This window comes from Gobius niger, assembly GCF_951799975.1.
Source record: "Gobius niger genome assembly, chromosome: 10".
NCBI lineage: Eukaryota > Metazoa > Chordata > Actinopteri > Gobiiformes > Gobiidae > Gobius > Gobius niger.
Window position 1 is genome coordinate 14,390,079 of NC_136861.1, and position 22,991 is coordinate 14,413,069.

A 22,991-nucleotide genomic window follows, 5' to 3' on the forward strand; every position below is an offset into this window, starting at 1 on the left:
GTATAGCCCTGCAGTTATACAGAATGATTCTCTGTTGATGTAAAGACAAAACATATGAAATAATAAAATATGAAATTCTGGTATTATTGCTGAGGAGGACACTCTCCCACATGAAGCTTCAGCACCCCCTGATTGTGCAGCTTTATGAGATGGGCAAACTCAGCCGGCATGGCATGAGGACTTCTACTTGGCTTATTGTCATCGTAGTAGTGATGTGTGAGCGACTGAAATCCATGTGGGTGATTATCAAAGGGCCAGAAGCCGTACACATCCACATTGTTGCAGATTTCTAAAGCTAAGCTGACCATCATGAAACCACTGCTCATCCTTGAGCCAGGCTTTACGCCCTGCGCTCGCCAGTATTTGTCCACACTCCTGATGTAGTCCGGGTTCATAAAGACGGCCTTCACTGAGCTCCTGAAGTCCTCCAGAGTGTAAAGAGCGGTCATGCTCAACTTTGTGCAGAAGGCATAGGCAAAGGCAGGTAGAAACATATATGCATCTCCATAGACACTGACATAGTCCACGAACGCACGGCGCCGTCCAGTTAGAGAAGCATATCTGGGAGAAAGATGGTTAAGTCAAAGTTATTGTCTGCACCAACACATTCACATGGGGACTAAGGAGAAAATGTTAAAACTGCATTGAAACCAAGAGCAGAGAATTGCACTACTCTTTGGTCCTCATGGCAAGGCTGACATTGCTGCGATACCACCCCCTAGTGGCTAGACATGACTCTTGAAAGCTCACTATAATATGTATGTTACACCTCCCAAAAATCCCTAAGCCTGACACCAAAGAATACTAGTTTACATATAGTTTCCTCCTCTGACGATTATCTTTTTTCAACCACTCTGGTTTTTGTTCTGTAGATAAAGGCTGAGCTGAGCGTATAGGGCTCGGGAGGGAGAACTGTTGAGGCTCATTGTAGCTTCTTTGCCCTCTTTGCCCTTTTAAACATTCTGTTAAAGCAAGACGATTGAAACAAATGTCTTACTTACTTCTTGATGAGGATGGAGGGATTTGCTGTCACAAGGTCAGTCTTTTTTCCGACGTGTTTGCTGTAGTCATTTGCCAAAGGAGGGAGGTTACATCTAAGGAGGAACAACACGTCATTGTGATATATTGTATAAAAACACCTGTAGCTATCAGTCATATTGCTGTTTAATTGGCTCGACAAAAGACAAACAATTTTGAACAGTGCTCACCTGATCACAAACTGTGCTGAGTCTATGGCCGCTCCACAGCTGCTATTGGACAGAATCCCCCCATTTCCAACGACAGCACAGGTGTCCAGTATTTGATCAAAAAATGGCACATCCTAGAAGCAAAATGATCACAGCACATATTCAAGAACAACTTTAAATGTATTTGCAATGTGTCCAGATTAGGCAGACTTTGCTTCAACACAAAACATCATGTGGTGCAGCTGCAATAGTTCACAATGGGAGCAGCAACTGAGAGTTTGTAGCCAATCACTTTTGGGAAATTGCTGAAAAGGTCTTCAGTGACGGTGCGATTCCGCTTTTCCCCATCATACACAATCGTTGTTCTCAAAGGAGAGTTGGTCTGGGTCGCAAAAGCTTTTTGGAAACCATTACAGTTGGTGATGAGCGAAGATCTGCAGAAAAATAACCTCCATTAAACAGAGTCTATAGTGACACTGAATTTGAGTAATTAATTTTCATTACGATCTGAATGAGCTGATGGTCAACATTTAAAGTTCTATCTTAATAATTGTAAGCAAACATTTAATGATTGAGTTCCCTTGATGTTTGGAAAGTAACTATATTCTAAATCTCAAATTAAAGGGTACCAGAATACAGTTACTCAAAATGAGTACTGTATTCTAAATGTGCATTCTACAAACACGTATTTAGTTACTCAGCCAACACTGGTCCCGCATTGGGGAACGGTGTAACACGTTTATACTGTGGTGTAGATGTTAAAGTACTCTAGAATTATGAAAAAACGTAAATTCCTTTAAAATGTCGTAGCAGAACAACCATTTAAGCCACACAGGATGTACAACACTGGCATTTGTAGAAAGTGGTGCTTTACTTCGGCTCACAACTGGAGGGTCCGACTCTTGGTCTTTTGACAATGAAGGAAATTGGCCCACCACCAAACAAACTTGGAAAGTGCCATATTATTGTTTAATACCAATGGCCGCTGGCTGCCCTGCTTTATGACCACGACACTGGGGGCCGCCATTGCTCCGCCATTGCTGCAGTACCTCCATATCGCCACTAGGCCCCCATTGAAAAGCATTGGAGTTTAGACACGTTAAAAACAACTTTAATGCCTGGTTTCAATATTTTCAACACTAGACTAGGCTAGATATTCCTCCTGAGATAACGCTGGGTTAATCACAATCTATGAAACCAGGCTGGTTTTCTTAATATGAATTTTTGAAATCTTGTACTTAATGAGGGTCGGACTGTTAGCATTGGAGCAGCGCGAGCTACACGTCACGCAAGGGCCAGGTCTACGGTGAAAATCCCGCCCGTATGTCCTTTTTAGGAACATGCTTCGTCAGAGCTGGGGAGGGGGAGCCTGTAAATCCGCCATGAATTCCCCCTCGGCCGTGGTCATTATGGTAAACGGGGAGGAGTGAGCATAAGACGTCAATTTTTTTTACAGTGTATGTTTAAAACAGAAACCAATGGGATTTACAACTAAAAACACATGTAACCACACTATAGGTGCATGGGACATTGTTAGTGGGCAACAGTGGCCCAGATGGAAGAGCAGGTCGCCTCATGATCGGAAGGTTCGACTCCTGCCTCCCACAGACGTGCACACTGGGCATGACACTTCACCCACGTTGCCTGTAGTTTCTGTGTACATTGATGTATGAATGAGTGAGGGGTTCCTTTCAAATGTAGGTGGAAAAAAGCTATATCATTTGAGACTATTTACCATTGACCATTGGTGGAGTGCAGGAGTTTGATGGAGGCGATGAGACGAGGAGGCCTAGAAAAGGCGGCCTACAATACCCACTGAACCGAGACTTGGACATGTTATTGCAGCTCTGGGGTCATTTCACTTCTTTGGTTGGCATCAAAGAAATAAAGCTCACCATGAGGTTTGTGTAGAACATACACACTGTGTATTATGTAAGGGATAATGTAACCGCTTCGCGTCGGGGTCCGGTTCGCCCTGTCGGTACGTATTTTCCCGATAATGACCAGCGTTCTATACATTATCCCGCCCCAAACTTCATACACTTTTATGTAGGCCGAAAGGTTTATTCAATGATTTCCACAGCAAATAGTTCCCAAAAGTTTGCGCGTTGCTTGGCAACGTTTGTTGTGATTCCAGCCAGTGTGGCTATGCTAGTAGCAGCAAGGCTAGCTACTTATTGCTAGCCTAGCTGCTTAGTTGAAGGTGCAGTTGGAGAGGAGGAATGTTGGTAAATCTCAGGGTAAGTTGAAAGTGAGACTCCCGTTAATTTCACGAGCGATTCCCCCAACTTCTCTCGTCAGGATTGACTCCACAGAAGAACTGCAGCAGCAGCAGTAAGAGACTTCCTTTAATATCTCATTCATCTATTCCAAATATGGTGAAGAAATATCAGAATTCTGACTTGTATGTTTTTTCTGTCAGATTTTCTCAATACCAAAATATGAATCAGAAATTATTTGCTCAAAACAGTAGCATTTTTAGTTATTTAACACTTCACTTTTGTACTTTAAATTTAAATATTGAATGCACGTAGATACCTGAGTTTCTGGTGATTTTCCTCATTTTTTGTCCATTGGAGGGAAAAGTCCTTCAGAACTTCGTTGATGTGTTTGCTATTGTGAATAATAACAAATAATTACAAAACATAGCGGATCCGACAAACACCGAACTTACCTACAGTCTTTACAATTAATGGGAGGGATTTTCTTGTGGCCTTTAACTTTTTCAAGCTTCATTTTTCTGTGAAAGGTAGAAAAATATTTTACTCAAAAAACATGTTTTAAGTCAGAAAAGTGTGTTTGTATTTGTAGGTTTCCTAAGTGATGAGTCCAAGTGCACAGTAAATAAACGATGAATGATGCATATAAAATACTCGCTACTTGCTCAAGGACTCTTGAGTACTGTGAAAAAGGAGCAAGGACTAGTGAAAATCAAAAGAGAGATTGGGTTTGGACGAGTCACTCACACAGTTCTCTGTGAATCTCTACAAGCATTTTATTATTATTTTTATGTTTGAAAAAATTTTTAAAACCAAATCCGCTCTATTTTTCCTCCACAATAAGTTTCTGATCTGTCTTCACATGCGATCATAGACAGGTAAAAAAAATCCACCCTGATTATGTCACTATTTATATTGTCATTCTCATCAATTGAAAGAGTGAATTACAAAATATTATCAAGGACATTCATTCCTTAGTTCCCAAATATACGTTGTTAAATATTTGAAAGGCAATGAAAGCGTCTACGAGCCTAAATTTGTTAAAAATTAATCTTTGAACAACATGCTACACCTACAGAGTTTGATTTTTTCCTTTAAGTGGGATACCCTGAACTTCCATACAATTATTTACTGTGTATATTTTAATATGTATTAGACAATCAGGCCATGTGCACTAAGGCTAAGAAACAACTGTAAGAAGTGAATTTCTCCTTTGTGAGATCAATAAAGGTTTATCTTATCTTATCGTCTTCACAGGGATGAGCTTATATGCTCATTTCACAATTTACAAGGTCACTTTTACAAAAAAAAAGAGAAGAAAACCCGCCTGCACGTTCATGAAATTGATACAAATGCATTCTAATTAAATGCTGTGTTTTCCCACAATTCTCTGAGTTTACAAAAAACTAAAAGATTTTTTTTTTTCCACAACTAGAAAAAAAAAATCCGGTATAGCTGCTTTAAGGCCTCCAGTAAAGGAACAATGTTCATGATATTGTTCTGAAAATGTAGTTTCTGTATTTAAATGTGCACTCAAAGACATTTAAGCCCCATGACTGTGGAATAACAAATGGGATGAAGATAAATATTTCCTGTGGTTTGGAGGAATATTATAACACTGATTTCTAACTCTGTTGTTGGTGTTAAAGCTTTTTACATTATTCCAAGAAGAATAAGAAAAGCTGACAGAAACAGTTTTTTCTTCTCTTGTTTTCTTACTCCAAAACCTAAGTACATAAGAGAGCTGCTTAAACAAAGTTATACGAAAAATCACTTCACTCACCTGTCGCCAGTGTAGTTTTTAGAAGATCTGGTCACTCCCGTCTTTGTGGTGAAATCTATTTCCCTTTGACACGAGAAAGTGACCTCATTACTCTGAGCTTCCGATTTCAAATATAACAACAAACTTACTTCTGCCGTAATCGCACCAAGATCAGAGCCAACAAAGCCCCCAAAAACACAATCAAATATAAAATATGCAACGATTGTCTTGAAAAAACGATCTTCATAGTTTATCTCCAGTGTTGTCCTTACGTCGCCTCAATCTACCTGTAAATGTGGCGCTTATCTCATCTCAACAGGCCAAAGACTAGCCTTCAACAGACCAAAGACGAGCCTGTATACACGGAAACTGAGTGCGCCTTTGGTAAACCTTTACAATCAAACATGGGAAACTACGATCAGTGTCTCAGAAATATATAAAGCACTATCTTTCTTATATATCATTCTTACTACCATGTGAAAATAAATACATACATCAAGATAGATAAATAAATAAATAAATAAAAGCACTTTTGTTTGGCTTAATATGACAAAAGGTGAATATGTTGTCTTGTGTCAAAAGCCCGTCCTGGTGCATCTCGCTCCTGTTCTTTACATGGCAAGAAGTGATGAAATGTAAGAAATGTTTAAAACAAAATAGTTTATTTTTGAATGATCAAGTCCTTCAAATGGCATTCATAACAGGAAAATGTATGTTTTTATCTGTCAGATTTCCTCAATACCAAAATATGAATCGTAATGTTTCAAAAACATTTTTTTTAAATAAATGCTGTACTTTTCTGCTTCTACTTGATTAATCTCAACTCAATTTAAATAGTGAATGCACGTAAATACCTGAGTTTCTGGTGATTTTCCTCATTTTTTGTCCATTGAAGGGAAAAGTCCTTCAGAACGTTGTTGATGAGTTTGCTATTGAGAAAAATAAAAAAGATAGAAAATAAAAAGAATCATAGCGGAGCCTAGAAACACTTACCTACACTTACCTACAGTCTTTACAATTAATGGGGGGGATTTTCTTGTGGTCAGTAACATTTTCAAGCTGATTTTTTCTGTGAAAGAAAGAAAATAATTCACTCTAAAAACGCCTTCCGAGTCAGAAAAGTGTGTTTGTATTTGTAACTGGTGACTCCAAGTGCACAGTAAATAAACCTGCAAAGACACATAGTGGAACCCACAAAGTGTTTGCTCAAGGTAGTAAAGAGGAGCAAGGATGTGTGAATATCAACAGTTGTAAATTTGTTCTCTGTGAATCTCTAATAGGATTCTTAGCATCAGTTTGTAAATGTTTCTAAGTTTCTGATCTGTCCTCACATGCGATTAATGACAAAAAATCCACCCTGATTATGTCAATATTTATATTGTCATTCTGATCAATTAAAAGAGTGAATTACAAAATATTAGTTAGGTAGTTCTGAAATATTGGAAAGGCAGTGAAAGCGTCTATGAGCCTTAATGTTGAAAATAAATCCTTTAAGTGGGAGTTTCATACACGTATTTACTGTATATATTATAATATTGATTAGATATAGACAATCATGGCATGTGCAGTAAGGCTAAGAAACAACTCACTACTCAGGACAGGGCGGGTGTATTTGTTTAGTAACTTAAGGCCTCCAGCAAAGGTACAATATTCATGATATTCTTTCTGTATTTACATGTGCACTTAAAGACATTAAAAAGACTGTCTTCTCTTATGTCACAGCACATAATATGCCAATCTCGTAACATTAAGGATTATTTTGTTTTTTTTTCTCATGGGACTGGATTTAACTAAAACATGGATGCATGGATGAAGATAAATACTAACTCTGTTGTTGGTGTTAAGCTCTATAAGGCTGTAGACTGAAGTGGATACGAGGATCACACATTAGAAAACTTTATTAATTGACTGCGGAATTCTTCAGCAGTCAATTATTGGTTTTCATGTTCTTTATTATTATTCCTCTTCCATCTTTTTCCCGATTTTCTAGAGCTTTCAGCACCTTCATGCTTTGTGCAATTTATGCAAGTTATGCATCAAAACGTTCCGCATGTTGAGGAGAAGGGTGCTATTACTTTTGGGACTTCTGCAACTTATGGTTTTTCCGCAATCGGCCGAAATGTTTGAGATTTTTCCCATTGACTTATAATGGGGCTGCCGCAAATCCATGCTTTTCTGCACTTTTTTCTGCATTTTCTGCAATTTCTGCACTTTGTGCATGTTCAGCTTCTGCAACTTGTGGGTTTTGAGAAAAAATTGGCCTTCTGCAGTTTTCCAGTTTTTTTATACGGGAGTTTGAAATTTTTGCATTGGTGTGTATGTGGGAATCCAGCCAATGGGGAGACTCCAGGCCTTTCAGCCATTTGTGCAGCTTCTGCCAATCAAGCACTGAGGCCATTTCAACAGTTTGACCAGTTTATGGAATATAAAAGTTTATGCAATTTTAATAATTTATGCAAAGTAACCACTTTATGGGATTTAACCAGTTAATGCATTTTAAAGCGTTTATGCAACTTAAGAGTTTATGCCATTTAGGATTTATGAATTTTAAAGAGTTTATGCAATTTACATAATTTATGCAAATTAACCCATTCATGCATGTTACCACTTTATGCAGTTTATACAGTTCATGCAATGACATTTTATGCATTTTACCAGTTTATGCAAATTAGATTATGCAAATTAAGCAATTTATGCAATTTGAAGAGTTGATGCAATTTCTGCATTCGCTTCCCGCAATTCCGCAGTCAATCGCAATGGCGCTAGTTGATTGACTGCGGAATTCTTCCGCAGTCAATTATTGGTTTTCATGTTCTTTATTATTATTCCTCTTCCATCTTTTTCCCGATTTTCTCCAGCTTTCAGCACCTTCATGCTTTGTGCAATTTATGCAAGTTATGCATCAAAACATTCCGCATGTTGAGGAGAAGGGTGCTATTACTTTTGGGACTTCTGCAACTTACGGTTTTTCCGCAATCGGCCAAAATGTCGGAGATTTTTCCCATTGACTTATAATGGGGCTGCCGCAAATCCATGCTTTTCTGCACTTTTTTCTGCATTTTATGCCATTTCTGCACTTTGTGCATGTTCAGCTTATGCAACTTGTGGGTTTTGAGAAAAAAATGGCCTTCTGCAGTTTTCCAGTTTTTTTATACGAGAGTTTGAAATTTTTGCATTGGTGTGTATGGGGGAATCCAGCCAATGGGGAGACTCCAGGACTTTCAGCCATTTGTGCAGCTTCTGCCAATCAAGCACTGAGGCCATTTCAACAGTTTGACCAGTTTATGGAATTTAAAAAGTTTATGCAACATTAACAATTTATACAAAGTAACCACTTTATGGGATTTAACCAGTTTATGCAACTTAAGAGTTTATGCCATTTAGGATTTATGAATTTTAAAGAGTTTATGCAATTTACATAATTTATGCAAATTAACCCATTCATGCATTTTACCACTTTATGCAGTTTATACAGTTTATGCAAAATAGATTATGCAAATTAACCACTTTATGGAATTTAAACAGTTTATGCAATTTCTGCATTCGCTTCCCGCAATTCCGCAGTCAATCGCAATGGCGCAGCCATTGCATTTCTAGTTATTATTATTATTTTACATTATTCCAAGAATAAGAAACTCTGACTGTTTATTTTCTCTTTTGTTTTCTTTCTCCATAACCTATGCGAAAGAGAGCTCACTCACCTGTCACCGGTGTAGTTTTTAGAAGATCTGGTCACTCCTGTCTTTGTGGTGAAAATCTAATTCCCTTTAACACGTGAAAGTGACCACGTTACCCGGAGTTTCTGATTTCAAATAGAACAACAAACATAAAAACACAATTAAGTATAAAATATGCAACGATCGTCTTGAAAAAACGTGTGTCTTTAGTTTATCTCCAGTGTCGTTAATAATAATACATGTTATTTGTTGCCGCCTTTCTTAACACCCGAGGTCACCTTGAGAGGTTAAAACAAAAGCAGATAAAAAGGTAATTAAAACATAGCAAGGGATGGCAGCTCTGAACAGGTGCCCCTTGTCCTAAAGCCACCTCTTTCTAACTGTAAATGTGCAACTTATCTCATATGATGATAAAACGGGCCATATATATGGAAGCCGTGTGCCCTTTGGTCAACCTATATTGTAAAACTGTCCCAGAAATATATATAGCACTGACTTTTTTTTTTTTTTAATCATTGTGACTATCGAAAAATAAACAAATTTCAGATTCAATCATGGTTTGCCAGAGAATGCTGTTATACCACAACAAAAATAGTCTATCTTTGAATTACTATTTTTGTTGTGGAATAACAGCATGGCATCATCTATAACAGGAAAAAGTGAGAAAGAACTGGGGTTTATGAGATGATTTCAAGAGAACATTATAATAATAATTACACTGTTAGCTAGAAGAGGAAAGGCAGAGCGCTTGAAACAATGGACAAACAAGTCTTATCATGAGGTACAAGGTTCATCTTTAGTAGCTCAGAGGGAAATGTATTTGTTATGAATCATTAATAAGGCCTAATGTTGAACATGTTTAATCAGGCTGAATCTTTACAGATTTAAAGAAGTCTAAAGGGCATGAGGAGAGAGAAGTGATCCATAAACTGGCTCTTATTTATTCCATTAAAAGTATAATAGCTCTGGATCGTCTTCTGACAGTGAACTGATGTGTTTGTGAGTCAAACTGGGCATTTTCCTGTGGTTCTTATCATTGGCCTGGAAAATAATCTCCAGAAAGAGATTTTGTATCTGCCGCCATATTAAATCTCTCTTCACCCAGAGACGGCGAGGCAAGTGTCCGGATGTTGCTCCTCTATGGGTCATTTAAGGCTGTGGAGGTCATGAGCACTTGGCCGAGGGTCCAGGATCATTTCAAATTGAAATGATTTTCAATACATACAAAGAAAATGATAGAACAATAAAAGCCTACATGTGTGAATAGAGGTCAAATAACAAAGTAAACAATGTAAACACATTGCTATACCTGTTTTTCCTCTCTTTTGCTTGAATTTATATTATTAAATACTTTTTACATTGGAGGTCCCGGGTTGTTTGCATGGTTAATTTGGGGGTCACAGACTGATTAGTTTAGTTATTGTTTTGGATCAACAACAATCTGGACAAGTTTGAAGCAAATTTGAGCTGGCCCTACTGTTTGAAGTCTAATAATTTGAACTATCTCATGGTAAATGACATGATGGAAAGAACACTATGAAGTGTTATTTGTGCATTCAATTAAAAGCGCAAACAAAAGACTGAGCCAAATTGGATTTACAAATTCAAATGTATTTCAGTTCATAATGAGCAAATAATCTCTAAACTGGAGTTCCTCAAGGCTCAGTTCTGGGCCCTGCCGTCTTCTCGTTATATCTGCTGCCACTTGGAGAAATCTCTTTTCATTGTGTTGCTGATGATATTCAGATATACATACATTCCAGTAAAACCCAACACCATTGAAGTAAAAACATGGCTGGCCCAGAACTTCCTAAGTCTTGATGAGAAAAAGACAAAAGTTATTGTTTAACGGCAAATCTGCGAATGACCCACATGATGTTCTTGGCTCTCTGGCTCCTCACCTTTGTGCCTCTGCCAGAAACTTTGCAGTAGTTTTTGATGGCACCTTCAAGTTTGAGAAACAAATCAATTCTGTGATAAAAGCCAGCTTCTTTCAGCTTAGACGTTTAAGTAAAGTGAAGGCATATCTTCCGCACAGTGAATGAGTTATTCATATGTTTATATCTTCGTGCCTTGATTATTGCAACTCCCTCTATTGTGGGCTGGAAAAATCCTCACTCAACCGCCTACAAGTCCAGAATGCTGCTGCACACTTACTGACTTAATGACTCCCTGTCTGCTACAGGATTGACTTTAAGATTTTGCTTCAATACCTTTATGGATTTGGGAGGCCTGCGTATCAGCTGCATTTGAACGTGCACAGAACCCGTTTAAAGACGCGAGGAGGGCGTTTAGTGTGGCTGCTCTGGAACAGTCTCCCCCAAAACATTAGTCTACTCCAACCCTAACTTTTAAAGTTGCCTTTATATCATATGTGTTTACGTTGGCGTTCAATTTAAGCTGCATTTTGATTCTAACATGAGTGAGTCTTTGGGCACCCTGTGTTGTTGTGAAAGTGCAATACAAATAAATAAATTGACATTATTCTCTTGCATAATACATTCTTTGTGCGGGTGCTTCTAAGACATTCATAAAGAACCAGTTCACGGTGGATTAAATCACAACATAATTCACTGGATATGAACTTCATGTCAAGTCTTTCAATAGTGTCCCAGCCAGCCTGATAACAGTCTCAGTAATAAATAGTAAATAAAATTTGAACACTTATCTTACTCATAAAGCATCATGTTTAGTGCATGTCTGGCTGCATCAACATAGAGCCTGTTAGGACCCAGTTCTTTTCTATCACGCGAGAACAGATATTTGGAAATAGCCAAAGCATACACTGGAGATAGAAGTTGTCTTAAAAACCGCTCTGAGATCTGGAAATCACATTGCGATTAATTTCATGAGTGAAACTAACCAGCTATGGGGTGAACCACTTACCAGAAAACACTATTTGAATTACATGTTTTATTTAAAAGTGTTAAACCAAAAATGTATAAAAGTACAGTGTTTTGCCATATGATTTGTAACTATTTGGTATTGTCTTTCATTTAATATATTCACACCATGTAGCTGGGTTGCTTCTGTCGTGCCATTTATAGGAAACATATTCAAAATCAACATCAGTTTTTGAGCTTTTAACCATGATATTTACCATCATTCCCTCATCAAAAACATACACTCAAAAACACGTTCACACAGTTTTGAATGTTTCCCCTTGGTCGTCGTTGTTGTTGTTGCTCTGACCGATGTTTTCAGGACTTTATTGCGTCATAGTGGGAACACACAAGACCCTACCAGGGGCATGAAGCTCCCGATAACAGAACTCCTGATCATACGGGTGCTCAAACCCCTCCACTACGTTTAGGTGGCGGTTCGAGGTTTTACTTCTGCTTGAGTAAAATGATTTTGAAGTGACGGTACTCCTGACTATAATATTCAGTTACTTCCCATTGTGAGTAAAGCCCGATAAGCGCCATGTGGACAGATGACGTTTTATTGTCTTAACTACATTTCTTCAAAGTTGTTTATTTTATCTAGTTCTTCTGACATCTCTTTACAATATGGTGTTGTCTGTCCTATTAACACTTTACACATTAATCAGGCGTCTACGCTTAAAACCCACGGTAACCAAGAAGTGTTTCCACCAAGTACTTTTCTTGCTTTCCTAGTTATTCTTTGAATGACTCTTATTTGCTTCTACTTGTGTAAAAATGAACTTTAGCGTTCAGTGATTATCTGTCTGTGAGTCACATTGAACTCTGGCTCTAACGGGGCTTTTCGAGTTGAGGAGCCTATGAATGTAAGAATTTATATTAAAATACATTTGCTCAAGTAGAAGTGAAACGTAGTCGCACAAATAACTGCTCATGTAAAACAGGAAAAGGTACTTGGTGAAAAGTCTGATTTATCTCATAGTGTTGATATGATATGATATAAAACTACTCCAATAAGCACAGACGGTTACTTCAAAGAGTTCCTCAAGAGCATGTGCTTGAGTAAAAGTAACTAGAGTAACAATAATAGAGCAATAATAAAAAACTGAGTGGTCCATTCCGAAGTGTTTTGGGGACATCTTGTGGCCAGTGAAGACACATACAGAAATGTACTGAGTGGTTCCCAGCCTAGTTTCTTGAAGCCCCCGTTGTGCATGTTGGAGTAATAAGGAAAGCCACACCAGTCCAAAAACCAACAAGTCCTCCAAATCCATACGACACAAGTGGTCATTTGTCTTATCCCTGAATTACGACCATATAAGACGTCTACTAAAACAGCGCCCCCAAACTCCCATTGAGGGTATGTACATTACATTCAACCCAATTCAGAAACGACTTTATTTTACGTAGTGTATCTGAACAACTTTGACGACGATTCCAAAAGTCAAACGCAAAGAAATGAATCACAAACTTGCAATATTAGCCCCAATTGCAATATATGTGAGGACAAATAGCAGTCCCAGGGTGGCAGGGTCTTCAGCCCTGCCACACCTGTGGAGGAACTGAACGTCCAGCTGTGCCAAAGGCTCTCCAAGCGCGCTTTTACGCATCACACCTCCCCAACCGCATCAGCGAGTAGGGCATAGCTGCAGACTCGGAGCCGAGACAGAAATACCGTGAAGCGAATCCACCGTGATAGAGCGCCCTCTCCAGGTAAAGACGGATGTACGACGGTATTAGGTCTTGGGAAGATTGATTTGATCAACTCAACGAACGTGAGACTTTAACCGAGTTATTTCATTTTTTGATTTCTTATGAACCAATTTTGAAATCGTAGATGCTTCTGTTGTTTGATAAAGATAAGATGACACGTTAATTTAATAATTATATTTTTTATCCTTAAATGACGAAACTGCGGGGAAATGAACCACATCAGTTTCATCAGGACATTTGGCAGCACGTTCTCCAGAGGAACTCTGACAGAGAAGCAGGACTTTGTGGAGAACAGCAGCGGAGCCGAGGCCCGACTTTGCCGGAACGACAAGAAGAGTTTACCCGCATCATGTGCACTGGAACCCGGCGCGGATCCGAGGCTCGCTGCGGTCACTGGACAACCGGGCGTACGGGTGACACGGAGTCTGAGACACGAGGACGTATGAGCATAGAGATGGAAGTGGACAGGAGAGATATGGAGTTGGCTGTGACGCATATGGAGGAGAAGGGCTCAGGAAGACATCGATGGTAAGTAGTGCTTTTTGTGATTTTTATTGTGATTTTATTTATGATTCATTTCTTTGCGTTTGACTTTTGGAATCGTCGTCAAAGTTGTTCAGATACACTACGTAAAATAAAGTCGTTTCTGAATTGGGTTAAATGTAATGTACATACCCTCAATGGGAGCTTGGGGGCGCTGTTTTAGTAGACGTCTTATATGGTCGTAATTCAGGAATAAGACAAACGACCACTTGTCTCGTTTTCTATTGAAGGAGAGTCTCCCAAAAACATAGCTCTCACTAAGGCATCAAAACAATAAAAAAGTTTTACGTCAAGTGAAGTTTATTTACAAAGCACATATAAAACAACCACTGCTGCCCAAACCGATGTACATAAGCAGTAAAAGCGGAAATCAGTAGCATGTTCATAGAAACAGAAATACAATATTTTTACAGGGATCGAAAATCGCTAATACCATTTGTTTTGTGCTATGTAATTGTAATTTTGCTTTTATAGCTTTATTTAGCATGAATTTTGTTTTCTAAATTCACACAAACAAAACATCAAATAATAAACTAGAATTTTTTGCAATTGACTGCGGAGTAGTGTTGCTGCAAAAGGTACCTGAAAAATCCTTGAAATCCTTGAAAATGCCTTGAAACTGCTAAATTTATTAAAAGTCTTTGAAACTCCTGAAGTCCTTGAAGCTCCAGAAATTCTTGAAACTATTGAAACCTTGGAACTCCAGAAGTCCTTGAAACTGTTGAAATCCGTGAAACTCCTTAAATCCTTGAAAGTATCTTTCAAACTGTTGAAAACCTTTACCTTCAAACTGTTGAAAACCTTTACCTTCAAACTGTTGAAATTCCCCACACCGCTGAAATAATTTGGTTCCGGAAACTATGGAAACCTGGTCTGGACTTGCCCTGGCTTCTGTGTTTTAACTGGTTATGTTTTTTATTCCGGTGCCTATGTTAACCTGGTCTGGACCTGATCTTGTTCTGGGTCTTGGTTCAGGTCTGGGTCTTGGTCTTAGTCTTGTTTTGGGCCTTTGCCTGGGTCTTGGTTCGGGTCTTGTCTGGGTCTTGGTAAGGGTCTTTGTTTGGGTTTTGTCTGGTTTTGGTTCGGGTCTTGGTCTGGGTCTTGGTTTGGGTCTTGGTTCGGGTCTTGGTTCGGGTCTTGGTCTGGGTCTTGGTTTGGGTCTTGGTTCGGGTCTTGGTCTGGGTCTTGGTCCGGGTCTTGGTCTGGGTCTTGGTTCGGGTCTTGGTCAGGGTCTTGGTTCGGGTCTTGGTTCGGGTCTTGGTCTGGGTCTTGGTCCGGGTCTTGGTCTGGGTCTTGGTCTGGGTCTTTGTCCCAATCCTTGAAACTGCAAAAAATCTTGAAACTGCAGAAGTTCTTGAAGCAGCAGAAATGGCTGAAATACATGTACCTGAATTCCTATTAAAATGCATGGGCAGAGTTCCCCATACAAATTAATGGCAGAATTCACGATCCCATTGAAAAAAACTGGAAAACTGCAGAAGGCCGATTTTTTTCTGTAAACTGACAAGTTGCGGAAGCTGGACAAGCACAAACTGCAGAAATTGCTGAAACGGTGGAAAAAACTGCAGAATCTGTGAATTTGCGGAAGCCCCATTATAAGTCAATGGGAAAAATCTGACTATTTTTGGCCGATTGCGGAAAAAACGGAAAACTCTGAATTCCCTAAAGTAATAGCAATAATCTCTGAAACATGCTGAACGTTTTGATGTATAACTTGTTGAAATTGCTGACACTGTGAAAGCTGTGAAAACTGCTGAAAATCAGGAAATTCTGGTATTATTGCTGAGGAGGACACTCCCCCACGTGAAGCTTAAGCACCCCCTGATTGTGCAGCTTTATGAGATGGGCAAACTCAGCCGGCATGTCATGAAGCCTTCCATCAGGCTTCATGTCATCGTAGTAGTGTTGTGTGAGCGACTGAAATCCATGTGGGTGATTATCAAAGGGCCAGAAGCCGTACACATCCACATTGTTGCAGATTTCTAAAGCTAAGCTGACCATCATGAAACCACTGCTCATCCTCGAGCCAGGCTTTACGCCCTGCGCTCGCCAGTATTTGTCCACACTCCTGAGGTAGTCCGGGTTCATAAAGACGGCCTTCACTGAGCTCCTGAAGTCCTCCAGAGTGTAAAGGGCGGTCATGCTCAACTTAGTGCAGAGGTCATAGGCAAAGGCAGGTAGAAACATATATGCGTCTCCATAGACACTGACATAGTCCACGAACGCACGGCGCCGTCCAGTTAGAGAAGCATATCTGGGAGAAAGATGGTTAAGTCAAAGTTATTGTCTGCACCAACACATTCACATGGGGACTAAGGAGAAAATGTTAAAACTGCATTGAAAGCCGAGAATTGCACTACTTTTTGGTCCTCATGGCAAGGCTGACATTGCTACCATACCACCCCCTAGTGGCTAGACATGACTCCTGAAAGCTCACTATAATATGTATGTTACACCTCCCAAAAATCCCTAAGCCTGACTCCAAAGAATACTAGTTTACATATAGTTTCCTCCAGTGACTACGGGGTATCTTTTTTGAACCACTCTGGTTTTTGTTCTGTAGATAAAGGCTGAGCTGGGTGTAGACATGGCTTTAGTTTACATATAGTTTGGTGGCACACCTCAAAGACGCACAGACCCTGGCACAATACCAGCAGGAAGGCCACACTTTGGTCAGTGGATTTGTGCTGAGCTCACTGGAGCTCAATATGTCCAGCCCCTTCTCATTCATGGCCAGCAGGTGGAGCAGGTGGACTGTTTTAAATATTTGAAGACAGAAATAGACAGAAAACTGTCCTTTGGGCATCATGCAGACTCTGTTTTTAAAAAGGCACAACAGCGCCTCCAGCTCCTCAGAAAATTTAATATTAACAAAGACATTTTGTCTTCAGTGTACACTCATTGAATCCATCCTCACGAACAATATCTCTTCCTGGTTCAACTTTCTCACCGTCAAACACAAAACAAAACTCAATAGAATAGTAAACCAGGCCAGCAAGATCACCCAAACCCCTCAGACCCCACTCTGCCAACTGTGCAGGTGGACTGTACACTCTTTGCATCACTCCTCTCTGCTGCCGTCAGGCAGAAGATACAGAACCCATAAAAAACATCTACAAGAATTCATTCATTCCATCTGCACTGTACTTTATGTTGAGCTTTTGTTTTTTATGTGGTATTTTGTAAAGATGTTGTGTGTGTTTTTACTGAATGACGTTTAATTGAGCCGTGCTGAAAGACAAATCTCTGCTCTTTTGAACAGACAATAAAGTTATAAAGTTATATTCTATTCCAGGGCTCGGGAGGGAGAACTGTGGAGGCACATTGTAGCTTCTTTGCCCTCTATGCCCTTTTAAACATTCTGTTAAAGCAGGATGATTGAAACAAATGTCTTACTTACTTCTTGATGAGGATGGAGGGATTTGCTGTCACAAGGTCAGTCTTTTTGCCGACATGTTTGCTGTAGCCGTTTTCCAAAGGAGGGAGGTTACATCTAAGCAGGAACAACACAGAAGACCAGATGGGAGATGACGAATTCATTGTGAATAGACAGATGTATAAAAACAGATCGATATATTGATAGAAAGACTAAATACATGTTTCAAACCAAAGACATTTATTTTCCTTTTTACTGTTTTATTTGATTCCTGATAAGGAGTAAAATCATGTTTACCAAGGTTTTTACAGACCCCAAATAGAGCAATCGGATGATAAGATGAAACCATCTGTACCGTCCCTATTTCAACATTAATTTTATGTGCTTTGAGCTGCAGCTTTTGTGAACACACTCTGTAGGATATTTAAAGACTCAGTCCATGTGATTTGATTTGCATTAAAAGCTACTCAATTAACAGTTCTCATGTAGAAGTAATATAAAAATTACAATTTTACTATAACTTTGCAACTTTTGCAGTTTGGATCCCTTTCCCAAGAACTCCTGTAAACATTTGGAATACAGTGGAACACGTAGCGCAATCAGTCATATTGCTGTTCATACCATAACTCGCCTATACAAAAGACAAACATCATTTTGAACAGTGCTCACCTGATCACAAACTGTGCTGAGTCTATGGCCGCTCCACAGCTGCTATTGGACAGAATCCCCCCATTTCCAACAACAGCACAGGTGTCCAGTATTTTATCAGAAAATGGCACATCCTAGAAGCAAAATGATCACAGCACATATTCAAGAACAACTTTAAATGTATTTGCAATGTGTCCAGATTAGGCAGACTTTGCTTAAAACATCATGTGGTGCAGCTGTAACAGTTCACAATGGGAGCAGTAACTGAGAGTTTGTAACCAATCACTTTTGGGAAATTGCTGAAAAAATCTTCAGTGACGATGCGACTCCGCTTTTCCCCATCATACACAATCGTTGTTCTCAAAGGAGAGTTGGTCTGGGTCACAAAAGCTTTTTGGAAACCATTACAGTTGGTGATGAGCGAAGATCTGCGGAAAAATAACCTCCATTAAACAGAATCCATACACTGAGTAAAGCCTCAACAGTGTTCAAAGATGAGTAATGCCCTTCATTCAGTCCAAGGGTGTCCAACTTATTCATTTGAGAACTGCTGAACTGGCCCTCACTTTGAACTTTATCTTACTGCTTTTTCAAACAAATTTTATTAAATGTGTAACGGCAGAAGGAGCCTCAGTTAAACCTCTGTTTGAATCAAATTTTAAAAGCTTGAATGCCCCGTGAATCTGGGTCCCGCATTGGGGAACAGTTTGACACGTTTATACTGTGGTGTACATGTCTTTGTAGATAGAACCTCTGATAGAAGATTTTGAGGAATAATATTAATATCAGAGAGGAAATGCCTGTTAATGCATAGAATTCTGAAAAATACCTTCAAAATTTCTTAGCAGAACACCCATTTAAGACATACATGATGTACAGGCCCACCTTAATGTACCCATAGGCCCCAGGGCTTAAACAGAATTGTAGGCCCAACCCCCCTCAGCGCAAACCTTAACCCTAAATCCCACAAAAAACCCATATTCAGTCTGCACAAAACTACTGCTCTTATTCCTGGACTCCAGTCAGTAAAAGCAAATTCTACACTTCTTTTGATAATTACCTCTTTCATCTACTTTTAATGATGGTGAGGAAATGTTCGGATTCTCACAGTCTTACATGTTTTGTCTGTCAGATTTCCTCAATGTCAAAATATGACAAATGCGGTACTTTTCTGCTTCTACTTGAGTAATCTCAATTTAAATATTGAATGCACATAGATACCTGAGTTTCTGGTGATTTTCCTCATTTTTTGTCCATTGGAGGGAAAACTCCTTCAGAACTTCGTTGATGAGTTTGCTATTGTGAATAATAACAAATAATTACAAAACATAGCAGACCCGACAAACACCAAACTTACCTACAGTCTTTACAAGTAATGGGAGGGATTTTCTTGAGGTCAGTAACATTTTCAAGCAGAAGTTTTCTGTGAAAAAAAAAAAAACTTTACTGTAAAAACGTCTTTTGAGTCAGATAATTGTGTTTGTGTTTGGAGGTTTCAAACTTTTTATTCTCATGGAACTAACTGTGTGTGGATTTAACTAAAACTGCATGGATGAAGAAAGATACTTCCTGAAGTTTGGAGGAACGTTCAGAGCCGTTGCTGGCCCTTCTTGGGCCCTAAGCAAAAATGCAGACGGGGGCCCTACAGTTCACATCCCATGGTTATTCAACGAAGAGCGAACACATTTACAGTCAAAAACAGTTCCCACTCTGCAGTAGAGCAGGGTAGAAGTGGTACATAATGAACTCAATTCAGGCCCTGCTCCCTGTGTGCGAACCACTAACCACTAAGCCACAGTCAGACTGGGATTTAGGACTAATACTAGTCTATTTCCCCCACTTTTTAAAATGGTAAATGGCAAATGGGCCCATTCTCTCACTTCTCGTCCCTGACCCACAGTTTGAGAACCACTGATTTAAAACTAACTGAAACCTGCACCTGACGGTTATTTCTGTCGTACCATTGAGAATTAGGCTGTGAGAAGCCCAATTCGTTATTCACCTTATTCCGCCCCGCCCACTTTTGCCTCTTTTTGCTTTGTCTCGGCACTTCTGTTGTCCAGACACTTCCGGTCGAGTGTGAAGCCCGTTCATTTAAACGGAGAATGAGGGAAAATATTCTCCGCTCAAATCTGTTGTTTAGTCGATTGATTTGTGTAAAATGTTCAATGTTCATTTGCACCAACAAGTCAACACTGCAGCGTTTCTCTGGGCGGCCTAAAAACGGCTTTGTTTTCGTGTAGTGACTGATTTTATGTGGGCTTCTCCAGTCCCATGTTAACACATAGGAGAAAAGGGGCGGGCACAATTCATGGCGGCGCCCACGCGAGCCTCCGGAATAAGGTGAATAGACTGTGCACATTCAGAGTATAGAATAGAAAAGAATAGAACATTTATTGTCTACCATGCACAATGATGGAAGAAATTTGCCTCTGGCTTGCTCACATATTCGATACATTTGCCCAGCAAGTACATAATAAAATCAGTTCATTGTAAACTCAGCAGCAGCAGATTCACTTCATCAAAAGAAAGGTAAAGGGACAGACTGACTGAACGACATTAGTGGTTACAACTTGTTCATCTCCTTGATGGCAAAGGGAACATTTTTCTTGGCACAAGGAAGTCTGTATCTCCCTGATGGAAGGAGCTCAAAGTGATGGGTAAACAACTAGAATAACCAGAGTAACCGGAGTAACCAGTGTAGCCAATGTAACCACTGTAACCCTGAGGGGTGAGGTGAAGCAAGCACCTGTAGACAGACAGCCGAGACGAGTAGAGAAGCACTCGTGCCTTGGAAATGACAGGGGAAGGCGGTAGGTTTCTCCTGCTCATTCACTTCAGCAGACTGTACTGTTTTGCTCTTTTATGTGGCACAGTAGGCGGAGAGTGAGTGCGCGCTGTCAGAGAGTCTGTCCCCATAACAATGTGTTGATTAATCAGTGAAACAGTTTCACTGAGATGCAGGGCCCTTGCGGCTGCGGGGGCCTGCCTAGTTTGCGTATTCACCTTATTCCGCCCCGCCCACTTTTGCCTCTTTTTGCCTTGTCGCGGCACTTCCGTTGTCCTGACACTTCCAGTCGAGTGTGAAGCTCGTTCATTTAAATGGAGAACGAGGGAAAATGTTTGCCGCTAAAATCTGATGTTTAGTCGATTGATTTGTGTAAAATGTCCAATATTAATTTGCACCAACATGTCAACACTGCACCGTTTCTCTGCATGGCTTAAAAACGGCTTTGTTTTCGTGTAGTGACTGATTTTATCTCCAGTCCTTGCCTGACCTGCCAGACACTCCGCCTTTCTTGTTCAAAAGAAGAACTGCCTGGGCGGCGGATCACAGCCTATCATTTCACGATTTTACCCACATCGGTCCAATCACGCACAAAGAGACGGAAGGCGTCTCTTTGATGTCTTCTAAAACATTAAAGATGGCGGCGCAGCAGGCGATACACTGTTTTCTTCTGCTCTTTCGTCTGTTTTAAATTGTTTGGAAAATATAAAATCCCTAAAACCGGAGCAAGAAACAGCGTTCGAAGCGTTCCTCGTAAAAAATGACATTTTTGGAAAGGCTTCCTAATTGGTTGATGTTGTCTGTCAATCACGCCCACCGGGAAATCTTTGAGATCATGCTCGCTCCCAGACTACACTGCGTTCCAAATGATTATGCAAATGGCATTTTTCTCAGATTTTCTGAATTCTGAACTGTTAGAGAATCATTTGAATGCGGTTGAAAAAACCTCCCAGTGATAACAGTATTTGTTGTTGTTAAAATACCGTTCCAAGTTTTTATGCAACTCATCGTTTAAAGCTTGTAATTAACTGAAAATGGTCATTTGTTGAATTTGCAGCATTAGGAGGTCATATTTACTGAAATCAAAGCTATTTCAATCAAAAACCTCTTAACAGGTCAAGGACCCTTATTTCATAGCAGCTTTAAAATTCTTAAATCCAATAAACTTCAGATTTTGGACAGTTTCTGCTTGGATTTCTTTGCAAGTTGTCAGAATAGCCTCCCAGAGCTGCTGTTTGGATGAAAACTGCCTCCCACCCTCATAGATGTTTTTTTTTGTTGAGGCTCTAAAGGTTCTCAATAGGGTTGAAGTCAGGGGAGGAGGGGGTCCACATCATGAGTTTCTCTCCTTTTATGCCCATAGCAGCCAGTGATGCAGAGGTTTTCTTTACAGTATGACATGGTGCGTTGTCATGCATGAATAGGATCTTGTTAGGGAAAACACGGCTCTTCTTTTTGTAGCATAGAAGAAAGTGGTCAGTCAGAAACTTTTCAGTCAGAAATTTTTCAGAGGTCATTTTCACACTTTCAGGGATCCTAAAGGGGCCGACCAGCTCCTCTCACCCTGATTCTGGCCTAAAACATGACTCCGCCCCCTCTTTACTGACATCACAGCCTTGTTTGGACATTGTGGCCATTCAACAACCATCCACTACTCCATTGATTTGACCATCCAGGGTTTCACGGCCTCATCGGTGGACAAGACTGTTTGAAAATGAGTCTTCATGTATTTCTGAGCCACTGCAGCCGTTTCTGCTCGTCAGTTTCAATAAACAGTTTAGGGGAGGCCCGGATAGAAGGTTTATGCACAAATGCAGCCTCTGGAGGGGTTATGTTCGGGAGACTCCAGAGGCACCAGCAGCTTCAAATACCGTCCATATTGTGCCTTCATCTGCACGAACGCATGTGAGCTCTGAATCATCCTCAAATCTCTTATCAGTATGATGATTACACTTCATCTTTCATGAAATTTCGAAGGTTTTCATACCTAGACCAAGGCATTCAACTATTTCACGCTTTTCATCAGCAGAGAGACCCTTTTTCTTTCCCATATTGCTTGAAAATGATGATCTGCTTAATAAAGTGGAACATACTTTTTTTAGTTGTTTTCCCCTTAAATGGGTTCACATGAAAACTAATCATCACAGGCGTCTGAGATTGAGCCCCGAGACACAATACCATCCATTAGTTTCATTG

The 22,991-nt window shown here is 39.9% G+C and overlaps 1 protein-coding gene across 1 annotated transcript; it reads right to left on the reverse strand.

Moving 5' to 3' along the window:
- Positions 1-83: 83 nt before the first annotated feature.
- LOC306969128 (alpha-N-acetylneuraminide alpha-2,8-sialyltransferase-like) lies at positions 84-22,716 on the reverse strand (the record flags this gene model as incomplete). Its single annotated transcript, XM_079564729.1, has 10 exons — positions 84-561; positions 1,002-1,094; positions 1,209-1,321; positions 1,480-1,621; positions 3,726-3,800; positions 15,767-16,237; positions 17,384-17,476; positions 18,029-18,141; positions 18,294-18,435; positions 22,667-22,716. The coding sequence occupies 10 exons, from the start codon at positions 22,714-22,716 to the stop codon at positions 84-86; spliced, it is 1,770 nt and encodes a 589-aa protein (XP_079420855.1).
- Between the last annotated feature and the right edge of the window lie 275 nt (positions 22,717-22,991).